The following is a 12239-nucleotide window of genomic DNA, read 5'->3' as shown; positions in this document are numbered from 1 at the left end:
AAATATAATTACTGCTAGTCTCTTTATATAGTTATTTGGTTTTCTTAAATATTATGAAAATTTTAAATGAGTAAATAAATTAATAAAATATATTATGTTTGTATTTTCTTGTAATATTTATTATGACTTTATATTCAATAAAAAAATTAATTCATTATATTTCAAAGTATTGAATTATCGTACTATGAATTGTAAGTAAAAAAAGGGAGAAAATCGAACCTACAACCAACGATATCATTGATCATTGGGCTTAATATGTGCGTCGGCTTCTTTGATCTCGCCGAAAGTTTGGAAATCGCAATAGAAAAATATTCATTCGAGAAAAAGTCATCGAAGGATCTACGACGAATAACGAATTTCTACGCAAGTGAATTCTTCATGTAAGTACTTTATTACTACTTTTAAAACGATTGTTTATATTTCTAATGAAAGTAAAAATATAAACGAATAAAGAGAAACCGACGTTTTATCTTTAAAAATAATTATTATTGTTAGATACGTGTAAGTAGATCTTCTTTTACAATTAGATTCAGATAAATATATTGTATTTCAATACTTCTATGTTATATTATGCTTGAAATATATTACAAATACGACATAGATATTTTAATATTTTACTCAATTTTATAATTCTGCGACCTTGAAAGTTTTAGCGACGCACAAAGCGTTTTCGAAGTGATCGCTTTGTTTAATAATCATGTTTAAAGTTTTCACGTACAGATAAAGAGAAACGTATTTTAAAAATGGTACCTAATAAAAGCATGCATTTATATTTAAAAACTTTCATTCATTACTTACAATATTCGTAATCTTTTGAGGCTAGAAAAAAATCGTCTCTTGTCTTATTCGCTTGTGATTAGTTAAAACTAACAGAAAATATGTAAAAAAATTATTAAATATTTATTCTAAATTTGAAATATATTTATGATTATCATATAAAGTAATTTAAGTTGAAATAAGATGATAATTGATTAATTTGGTTTCCTGAGATAGAAAGTATAAGTTTGCGTAAACATGGCGTACTATAATACTAAAAACATGTAAATACAAATAATTATTTAATTGTAACAATGTTGATTGGTTAATATTACAGATTACGATGTTTCCTTCCAAAAATATGAGTTACGTGGAAGATATACAAAACTTATTGCTCAAACCAAGAATGATGGGTAAGTGATTTAATTTTACGACGAGACTATTAAAAAAAAATAGATCATAATTCTACGTTACCGAAATAATATATTTAATATTAGTTGTCATCAACAACGAAGAAAGAAATATGTAATAATATAAATCTTTTTTTTTTCTCAGTTACGTACAAAATAATTCTGATAACTAAGACCTTAAAAGAATATTAAAAAAAAAAAAATAACCTACGGGTATTTCGATACATTCCGCGTGTTTCATTTTTTTGTATAAATTATATTTAGAATTGAATTTTATATTTGTTTTGTTTGAAATGCTGAAATTTTTGTGTACTACGTGCTCTGCACTTTAGCTCAATGAAATTACAACTGATTGATTATTTTCAGATAGTGACCCTATCTTCAACTATGGTCAATCTCCTTTTCAATCAGGGATGGTCAACAGGTCATCTAGCTCAGCTGACTCTACTTCTCCTGAGACCTATTTTGAAAATGCATTAAATATACGTCAAACTGCAGACCATTTCCACATGAGACCCAGATCTAATACACCGAAGCATGTTTACGAATCACCAAAACTTAGCTATGAATCGCCAACCCCTATCAATTGTCGTTATGGATCATTTACGAATATTTTTGATCCAATGTTTGACACCAGCATCCAAAATTTGGACAGCCCTGCATCAGTATATGAACCTTTTTTATCAACATACGAGTCCCCTAAGAACTCGAGACAGATATTTGATACGCCATTGCAGATGCGACGTCAAAATCCGATTGTTGGTAGGAAGATTTTGGGAAGAAATTCACAGCCAAAACTGGAGTGCAAAGCTGAACAAGAAATGGACATATGGCAAACAGACACTTTAGGTCAAACACCACCAGATGCACAGAAAAGCTATGAGCTATTTCCTTCTGATAAAGGTTTTCAATTCAGTTCTTCAGCGAAACCAACCAGTCTATCACCTGGTTATAACAGAAGCATTAAAAGTATGTCACCGATTGCAAATATTTCTCCAACATACACTCCAAGAATGCCTATCTCACCAAATTGGTCACCAACAGCACAGTCCAACTTCACAACTCCATTCAAACCATCAAACATGGCATGTTCTTTGAATAACGAAGACCAAAAAATGTGCACATTCTGCCGGAAAAATGGTGAAACACCCATAGTCTATATGACACACTGTGTTAAAGAGAAAGTTGGCAATGTCTATGTCGTAACTTGTCCCATTCTAAGATCTCATGTTTGTTCAATCTGTGGCTCTTCAGGGGATAATGCACACACAATGTAAGTTTCATTCAATTTTAACTGTCATTAATTTCCAGCTTGCTCCACTATGAGTGGCCTATTACAATTTTTGTTCCAGTGTTTTAGATCACGGCTTAGCCAATAAATGAATTAAGCTACATAGTTTAACTTATCTGATTTTGGAATGCATATTCTTCAACTTAGATCCTTATGTTCTATCCATTGAATTTCTATTTAGAATAACAATCATATTCTATATCATATAATCTATTATTAAACCAATCCTATGAATTAAATGTTTGGTTGGATGTCTTTCTGTTTCTCTGTTGCGCTAGAATATGTAGAACTGCAGAAACTAATATTTAAAGTTCATTGTATTTAATGATTTTTCCATGTCCAAATCAACATATTTTGTGTCATAACATTCTTTTGAATTAAAATTATATTATCTATCTCTTCAGTCAATAAACAATTGAAAAAATGATATATTTTCAAATTCCAGAACCTACTGTCCAGTCTTGAGAAGAACTAATGATGGCAAACCTCTTAAGTCAACAACAATTACTTTAAAAAATACCCGCATCAAAAGCAACGGTAGGAGACGTTATTAACTTCAAAACTCTTAACTATTTATACTCAATGTTTAATTAGAATAACGGTATTTATAGGAATATCTGTGCAAGCAAACAAAAAACTTAAAAAAGTTTTTTGCACATACACACAGGCCTCAAAATTATTCTAATTTTAAAATGAATGATCTAAAGCAGTGTATGTGTAACAACAGTCCCTACATACAATTATGTAGTGGCTGTTATTACACATATTCTACTATGTTAAAAAGTTTATATTCTCATTTCTAGTATATTGTAGGCCATTAGAACTGATGCAATGACTAAAATTCCTCCGATACACATATAAAAGAAAACTATGCTTGCACTCATATGAATTCAGTGGATCTCATTCTTATCGTGCAAAAGTTTATCTTTGAAACATATTTTTTTTATTTGTTTGTTTGGGTGAGATAAATAAGTGATAATTAGTGGTAATACTTAAAACAAACACCAATGAGGCTTACATCTTACTGTCTATAGATAAGATTTTTTTTCATAAATATTTTTATTACCAATGAAAAAATACATAGAAATTTTACCTTTTTCTCCACACAAATACTTTAATTATAGCAAATGAATATTATAAAACATGATATCACCTTTTTTTATATGCAAGACTATTTACAATGTGATAATCAAGATTGTGCATGACCAATATTTAATTATGACTATAAATAATTTGACGAATATCATGACAAACATTTACTGATTGACTTTTAATTAAAATATATATTCTGATGTAATTATTTATATTAAAAAAACAAGACTAATATGTCTTATGGTTTTAGATGTTACTGAGAAAACAAAAGTATATAGTTTTTAATGAACACAAATTACAAATTATGAAACATGTTTTGTACTTCTTGAGTATCTTATGTTTATACTATGTTTGATGTTTTAATTAAGTTTCATAAAAATCTGACAATTGAAATAACAATTTTAATCATGAGTGACAGCTGTATGCAATTTATTTTACATCATGACTAAGTTTTAATAATGTGGACTAAAATACATTATCATAAGCCATAATCACGAAATACAACTATGACTTATAAACAATTAGGATATCAATATTTTAAATTCTATTTTGTTATTTAGGAATGTGTTTGTACACAAATATAGAAACTATTACTATGCAAATAATGCCTTGATTGCATTAATTTAATTTTTAAGGTTTAACATATTTCATGAATGCAATCAGAGTTAAATAGTCGTGCGTAGTCTGTGTGTTCGAAATGTGTTTGTCTAAATGATTGATTAATGTCGTTACATGGAAAACTTAATGAAAATTCGTGAGTTATAACTCTTGTATGGTATGTAATGGTGGACGTTTGGTAGTTGACTATTATAATAGATCTTATTACAATAGTCATTAGGGTTAAATTGGCAGAGTACTTATTCGAAAATGCATGTATGTGTAAGTAAAACATAGTTAAGATTTCAATTTGAATATTTCAAATTTAATGTATATGTGCAATTCAGCACATATGACTGATGTAAAACGTAGTAACGTCGCGTTCAAATTCAACCTAAATGTTTTTTTTTTTTCATATTATTTTAAACAAATCTGTTGTTACAGATATTATATAATTTCTGTGATGGTACTAATGTTTATATCTCATTCCTATGTATGTAGTTAAAAAAGGATAGTAAAGTGCTTTAGTCCTTTTAAATCAAGAGAGATTGTATACCAAATAATTAATGCCAGTTTATTCAATACAAAATGCTTTTAAATGTATCACAATAATGCAATACCGTTGTTGAAGACCATCAACACAATTATAGCTACTAAGTTTGATATATTATTATTATACATATATTATATTAGGAACTGTTTTTCAAACTGGCTAGTTTGCTACAGTTACAGCTAAAATTTTCAAATTTTCTCCTTACTATGTTTAAGATAAGTATTTAAAAAAATTACATTCCAAAAAAATGTAAATTAAAAGATACTAATTTGTATTTGGTACATGTTTTTGTAAAAGAATAATATTAGCATAAGAGGTAAATTATGAAATTTTTAATATATGAAATAATTTTATAAAATAGTTTTAAGGTTGATTGACAAAGAATTTCTGTTATGTTTTATGATTGTTAATTTTCTTAAAGATTTTACCTTTGAGGTAATTAATGTTTTGTAATGTTTTAAAGTACATTGTGTACTATATACCTATGTATAAGTTTTTAAAAATATTTTTTACTTTTAAGTAACTGCACGATTTTTTGATAATAATATATTTTAGAAAAAACGGTGTTATTTTTTCAACCAACAAATGCCTATCTCTCAGTATGGATCGTATCTCTGAATAAAATACAAAATAGTGAAAGTATGTCAGCACAACTGAAATTAGGAACACTAGCTTTGCTTAAATATACCTCTGTAATACACATCAGTATTATGTATGTATTTATATACTATCTATTTAACACGTTCAGTGCCAGCGACACGCCTAGAGTGTTCATGCGAATTTCTATAGCCACGCCGCGAACACGCTAGGCTTGTTCTAAGAATTTCAGTGATATCTTAAAAACTAGGCTAAATTATTCATTCAAACTAATTGTGTGCAATCTTCAAGCGATAAGCTACTGAGTTTTTAAGTGGCCCGTTAAAAATAATATTTTTTTTTTATTTTAGAAAAAATGTCTTTTGTAATGCCGGCGACACGCTAGGCTGGTTCACTTATTAAGGATAATCATAGATTGTCAAACTGTTTTTTCAACAAACCACATTTTATTAATGGCTTATTACCAATTTGTTGACAATTGAACTAATTTTGTTATTGTTTTCTCAAATTTGAGGAACTTTGTTACATTTTTTTTTTGTACAAATATCTATTATTATAAAAATTTATACACCTTTGTAGTAAAACTATATAAGCCGTAATAGGCATGATGACAGTAACTAAGAATCACTGAAATTATAATTTTAAATAATAATATAGGATAGAGAGACTCTAAGTAAGTAACTTATTTTTAAATTACATGTGTGATTCTATTTATTTTAATAAAAATAAAAATACAAAACATAAGAATCCGCCATATTAGGTCAAACACCAATCAGAATCGCGTGACGTCACGCTTTCGTAAAATTGTTTTGACAATTGTATATCGTTCGAAATTACCTTGTGTTTACTCGTTTTGATATTAACGTCACCGATTATTTGATATTGCGTTGTTAAATATTATTATCACAGTTTAAAAAAGACCAGCAAAGGAACGTTAGCAATGGAACAAGGATTTATCAAGGCAAATAGCTCTAATTTGCCGAGAATCGACTTGTTGATGCTGGGTGGATATTTTGCATCAAACAACGACTTCTGCTCCGCTGAATTCCGAAATGTTAAAACTTCTATGTAAGTATTATGTGTAATAATAAGCATTAAAACACAGTATAGTAGTCAAACTTCCCTAAAGTACATACTTATATTATTTCTATTGTGTGTAATCATGTTTAAGGTTATGTTATGAAAATACCACTTAAATATATTTTTATTTATTTTAGATCCTCTCGACCATCGTATGGTGATGACGCTGTCAGCTATGTTCATCTTAAACGTAGTGGGAACATGTGCACAGTGAGGGGCAAAATTTGTCCAGAACATAAGGTACATGCAAGGTTATATGCTGTCACAGTAATAGTAGATGAAGAAGAGGAAGCTGTTATTTCCGTACAATGTAACGATTGTGTCGCTTCTAAAGGAGGCTGCAAACATGCTATTGCATTCCTTATGTGGATCCATCGGAGGAGTGAACAGCCATCCTGCACAGCTGTAGAGTGTTACTGGATTAAATCCAAACTGTCCAGGGTTGGAACTAGCCTGAAGTACATGACAGCAAAGGACTTGTCAAATGGTGCACCTAGCTTGCTATCAAATAGTAAAGTTCTTGATAAGTTTTTGGATATTGGCCGAAAAAGAAATATTGATAACTGCGAGTTATTAAAATATCAACCTAGTTATATTTATAACAATATTAAAAGTTTATCCATGCACCAGCTTATGCTTAAATATAAGGAACAATCCTATGACACATTTTTAAAAAAGATTGTGCTGTCTAATCAAACTATTGCTCAAATAGAGGAAGAGACCAGAGAACAGCACCAAAACAGCCTTTGGTTTGAATTGCGCTATGGTCGAATCACAGCATCAAAAGCATTTGAATTTAGTCGGTGTAAAAAGAATGATGGAAGTCTAATAGCGTTAATAATGGGAGGGACTATACCTGACACACCAGCCATGAAACATGGTAGATTATTAGAGGGTGAAGTGCGAAAAACTGTCAGCATTAAACTTGGCAAAAAGATTAGAAAATGTGGACTCATGCTGTCAAAAGAGTACCCAATGATAGCAGGATCACCAGATGGGATCTGTGAGGATGCTGTCATTGAGATCAAGTGCCCCACAAGCGTAAAATCATATAAAAATTATCTAAATAATGGCAAACCAACTGACAAATGTAATGCACAGATACAGATGCAAATGCATTTGACAGGGCTACAAAAGGGTTACTTTTGTGTAGCTGATAGCAACTTCAGTGTGAATAAAAATGTGGAAATTGTAAGTGTGAAGTTTGATGCCACATATATGTCTGATTTTCTTAAACATTTAGCGGGTCTGTGGAAAGAAAAAATATATCCAATATTGTACGAAAGTACATTGTAATCTTTATTATAAATATAAAATGCACAAATAATAATTTTGTAGTTTTATTTAAGTAGAGAGTCTTGCAAATTTATAAAAGCACATGCAATTACAATAATATCATCAAGTACTTTTACAAAATTTGTGTTAAGACATGCATGGGGCTTTAACATATTAAATTCTCTTAAACGTCTAATTAACCTCTCAACATGAATCCTTAAACTAGCTATCTGCTTTGTTTCCTTCACTTCACTTTTAGATAGCTTGGCTCCAGTGACAACACTTGGGGGCCGTACAAGTTGTACTCTCTTCTTACGCAAGTATTGTTCTACATGCTTGAACCCTCTGTCAGCCATCACACACATACCAGGTTCTAAACAGTTGATAAAATCACAAGTCTCAACCAAACGTGTGTCTGTTACTCTTCCTCCATAGCCTGGTGAAACATAGTTTACTAAACCATTTGGTGTACATGACACTAAATATTTAATGGTATTAGCCTTTTTGTATTCTGACCATGATAGTGCTTGATTAACACTTTTTGAAGGCTTTTGTACTTCAATTTCAAAACAGTCAATTATGCAACTTGTGTGATGAAATTTATGTCTGAAAGCCATGGGCAAAGTACGTTTTATCAAATCTTTGTTTAATTTGACAATAAAGGGTTGCATTACACTGGCTATCACTGGTATACATTTAAAAAATATTTTGCTTGCATATGTAGTAGTCATGGCAAAATCATCAGCAAGCTCTCTAAATGGATTATTTAATCGTATTTTTTTTAAACAAAGCAGTAAATGGTTATGAGGGATTCTTGTTTGTTCTTCAATTAATTCTAATAAATAGCAACAGCTTTTTGGAAGACCTAAGTAAGACCTTGGGTTTTTCATTATCTTAAGTAATGTATATTTGAGAATGTTTAATCTTTCTTCTTTCTTTGTCTCCTCAGTTAATTCACTGCAGTCTGATGTTGATTTTATTATAAGAGATTGTATTGATGGTGATGTTTCTCGCTGACTCACAGATGGTACATATGAAATATCACTGTCAGACTGATCTTCTATACTAATTTTATTCTTGATAACATGTTTGACACCACTGCTTGATATCACTGGTTTACTATAGCTTTCAATTTTAAATGGAGATGTAGCGATTGAGCAGGAATAGGGTTTTAAGGGTGATGTTAACTGGCTTACTAGCTTAATTTTGGTCTGGACAGCTTTGCTTCTAAATTTATGTGTTATATGTACTTGTACAGATTTATCCACTGATTTTGGATAGGTAGTAGTAGGCCCTTCATGATGTTCTTCACTTGTGTGTAAAACTAAAATATAAAAAAAAATACTTAAAAAAATATATAAATCAGTGCCTAATGTATGTATGTATAGTTATACAAAAATTTTGTAACAAACTTGGTTATGATAGAATTGTTATATGTTCTTTGTTATTGATAAATGTAATAGGCAAATTCAATCACTATACACTTTAACCCGTTAAAACGGAAACTTATTCGCTGACATTATAGTGTTGATGAGTACCTGAACTTTCTGATGAAATTATTGTAGGTTCTAATTGTTTTGTAGGTGTACTTTTCTCTGCAAAATCTTTTTCACTTTCTTCAATTAGTATCCTTCTTTGTTTCTTAAGAACATAGGGTCGCTCTATGGTATTGGAAGTTCGTTTTCTTCTGTCCAATTGGCATTCAAATCTTGTGGGCATACACCCGGACTTCATGCGCATTTGCGAAACTGAACCCATTACAAGATACTGAATATAATTTTCCATATCGTTTGGTAACTGAAACAAGAATAAAAGTTTAGTAATAGAGGAATGGAAACGTGATCGCCAATATTATTGACTATTAGAGAAAATTCTAATGATCTCTAGTTTAGTTAATTATTATACAGTAAATAAGAGATATACTTACGTCGAAATGGTCTTCGCAGAAATAAAGTACAGAAGTTGAAGATATAGCTGTTGGGTCTCGTCTTGCAAGGTTTAGCCACATATTTCTAACTTTTTTCTTCAAAGGAACATTAATAAATAACTTGTTCGGAGTTTTTATAGATGTATTGTTACATTGAGGAACCGCACACCATCGATACACGTTAGAATTCATAATTTTCGTATCAAATAATTAAATTACGGATCTAAATAAACATTTAACATGCGAACTGACAAATGTTTACGAAAGCGTGACGTCATAAACAGACGCCATTTGTATTCTAGTGTTTTTGTACAAAATTTAAAATTTATTTTTAAATGATCATTTTTTCCTAATAAAATTTACTTTTTTGCAGAATTAAGATTTATTTTGTATAAAGTAATAACGTAAAAACACGGTAGTGTAGTTTTTCAAAATTTGTCGTCATGCCTATTCTGCCATTCCTATTTAATGACAAAGTTTATACTAAATTGTCTTACTTTGTGTTATGTTGATACTGATACTGATTATGTATTACAAGTACCTATATGTTAGTTCGATTAATCATTAACTACCACATACATACACCAAATATATAAAATCAAACACTAAATAAGGCTGATTTACCTTAAAAATGTAAACACATGTCAACTTCAAATTCGTGTTACAAGAATTGAAGTAATGAAACAATAAAACGAGTTTAGCTTACAAGAAGCTTGATTATTTTTTAATTATTTGTTTATTAATTATTACATATTTAATTTATATTTATTATTATATCAAGACATGTGCACCGAATCGATATCCTATGACCTTTGAACATTTCTAGCAACTAAAAAGAAAGTGAACGAAACAAGTGAGATAAAAATTGATTTTAGAAATTAATAAGTATGTATTTGAGAAAAAAAAAGAAGGTGGATTTTTATGGACACTTTATGAAGCGAAATTTAAACTCTGTTTTAATTTGTACATATTGAAAGTTCTATTTTATTTTATTTGATTATACCTTACTAATTTCAAACTGACCGCGTCCTTTGCAGGGATACAACAGTAGATAACAGATAACAGTATATATCATGAACAATTTTTTTATTGAAATACGAACTAAATCATAACGCGATAAAAAGTATATATCAAATTCGACACCAATGTAAATATGATATGTGGGAATTTATTAAAAAGTTTTACAACCACTGATTCATTATGATGTTTAGTTACCATAAAAGCGGTTTTTTGTCATAATTCCGGGATAAAACACTGACAACATCATTCTAAACACCTTAATTATTGCATAACACAAGAAATATTAACTAAAAAAGACCATTTTAACAAAAAAATAATCATTTTTTTGTTCCTGTGCCAGTGGACACGCTACGCTTGTCCATACAATTTATCTAGCGATGCCGGGGACACGCTTAGCGTGTTCGCGGCATTATGTATGCCGGCATCGCTATAAGCATAGGAAAAATTTAGGTGGCAGTGAACGTGTTAAAAAGGAGCCGAGATGTCCCAATGGCTAGAACGCGTGTATATTAACCGACGATTGCGGGTTCAAACCCAGCTGAGTATTCATGTGCTCAATTTGTCTACAATTCATCTCGTGCTCCGCGGTGAAGGAAAACGTGAGGAAACCTGCATGTGTCTAATTTCATAGAAATTATGACACTTGTGTTCCACCAACCAGCATTGGAACAGCATGGTGGAATATGTTTTCCAAAGGGAGAGGCCCTTAGCCCAGGAGTACCAAATTGACAGGTTGTTGTTAAAAAAAAAAATGTTAGTGTGGGCCACGTCTCCCAAGAAGACGACAAGAATGATTTCCAGCGAAGATCTGCTGGTGTTTAGTATAAAATATAAAACGCCCAAATGTTTAATATAAAATGTAAAAAAAGGCACGAACTTCAAAATCAAAATAAACTTTATTCAACTAGGCTTTTATAAGCACTTTTGAATCGTCATTTTACAATTAAGTGAAGCTACCACCTGCGAGGATGTAGTAAATTAAAATAAAAAAAAAGACAGGTTGTTGTTGTACTATCTATATTGGACGTAAGCAATGATATTCTAATAAACAGATATGTTATATCTATACTAAACAACAGAAAAAAGTGTGCCGCGCCGGGGACCGTTTATTTTTACATTTTGTTAAAAGTAAAAAGGATAGCTTGATAAAAACAATAAGTAAAAGGAATAACTAGATGTTTTAATTACGCAAAACGTATTATTATGTAATTATGAAGTATTACTACGTAAAACAACTAAAGGCAAACGTCCCAATTAGGACGTTTTCTAGTCTTCACTTTTTGCGCGTTAATAACATATCTGTTTACTACAACATCATTGGTCGTAATTACACGTAAATTTTCCCGCAAGCTTGATTTCGATAGACAGGAGATATACTCTATAGCTACACTTTGAATGTGTGCTCAAACAAATGCCCTCCTTACTCATTTGCAGTCCGATCAGACTAAAGATCCGAAAAGACCAAGTGCGTGCAAAGATAACTTTTTGACAAAAAAAAAACTGAATAACTTGTTCGGTCCAACCTAAGATTTGTACTTGGAATTTAGATCTGCGATATGAGAGAGAATGTTAGCTATTAGATCGAAAAGACAAATTAATAAAATAGAATAAAGGTGTAATTTTGTCCTGTTTTTAAACTTT

General features: G+C 30.4%; 3 protein-coding genes across 3 annotated transcripts; 2 read left to right on the top strand and 1 right to left on the bottom strand.

The window, feature by feature from the left end:
- Window positions 1-747: 747 nt before the first annotated feature.
- LOC124540750 lies at window positions 748-3370 on the top strand. Its single transcript, XM_047118453.1, has 3 exons — window positions 748-1169; window positions 1533-2439; window positions 2903-3370. Exons 1-3 carry the CDS (start codon window positions 1100-1102, stop codon window positions 3009-3011), a joined length of 1086 nt encoding a protein of 361 aa, XP_046974409.1. The 5' UTR covers window positions 748-1099; the 3' UTR covers window positions 3012-3370.
- A 2540-nt stretch (window positions 3371-5910) lies between these two features.
- On the top strand, window positions 5911-7672 carry LOC124540872. The gene is made up of 2 exons (XM_047118660.1): window positions 5911-6364; window positions 6514-7672. Exons 1-2 carry the CDS (start codon window positions 6237-6239, stop codon window positions 7670-7672), a joined length of 1287 nt encoding a protein of 428 aa, XP_046974616.1. The 5' UTR covers window positions 5911-6236.
- Window positions 7655-10024, bottom strand: LOC124540871. Its single transcript, XM_047118659.1, has 3 exons — window positions 9579-10024; window positions 9190-9448; window positions 7655-8975 (listed from the first exon to the last, which is right to left on the bottom strand). The coding sequence occupies exons 1-3, from the start codon at window positions 9768-9770 to the stop codon at window positions 7717-7719; spliced, it is 1710 nt and encodes a 569-aa protein (XP_046974615.1). The 5' UTR covers window positions 9771-10024; the 3' UTR covers window positions 7655-7716.
- Window positions 10025-12239: the final 2215 nt, after the last annotated feature.

This window comes from Vanessa cardui, chromosome 26 (genome assembly GCF_905220365.1).
Source record: "Vanessa cardui chromosome 26, ilVanCard2.1, whole genome shotgun sequence".
Taxonomy (NCBI): Eukaryota; Metazoa; Arthropoda; class Insecta; order Lepidoptera; family Nymphalidae; genus Vanessa; species Vanessa cardui.
The sequence above is the reverse complement of the archived record's forward strand: the minus strand, read 5'-3'. Positions and strand labels throughout refer to the sequence as shown.

Coding starts and splice junctions, on each gene's coding strand:
- LOC124540750 (XM_047118453.1), top strand. CDS start 1,100: ATGTTTCCTTCCAAAAATATGAGTTACGTGGAAGATATACAAAACTTA. Junction 1,170..1,532: donor GCTCAAACCAAGAATGATGG/GTAAGTGATTTA, acceptor GATTATTTTCAG/ATAGTGACCCTATCTTCAAC. Junction 2,440..2,902: donor GGGGATAATGCACACACAAT/GTAAGTTTCATT, acceptor TTCAAATTCCAG/AACCTACTGTCCAGTCTTGA.
- LOC124540872 (XM_047118660.1), top strand. CDS start 6,237: ATGGAACAAGGATTTATCAAGGCAAATAGCTCTAATTTGCCGAGAATC. Junction 6,365..6,513: donor CGAAATGTTAAAACTTCTAT/GTAAGTATTATG, acceptor TATTTATTTTAG/ATCCTCTCGACCATCGTATG.
- LOC124540871 (XM_047118659.1), bottom strand. CDS start 9,770: ATGAATTCTAACGTGTATCGATGGTGTGCGGTTCCTCAATGTAACAAT. Junction 9,449..9,578: donor TCTGCGAAGACCATTTCGAC/GTAAGTATATCT, acceptor TTCTTGTTTCAG/TTACCAAACGATATGGAAAA. Junction 8,976..9,189: donor AATTTCATCAGAAAGTTCAG/GTACTCATCAAC, acceptor TTTATATTTTAG/TTTTACACACAAGTGAAGAA.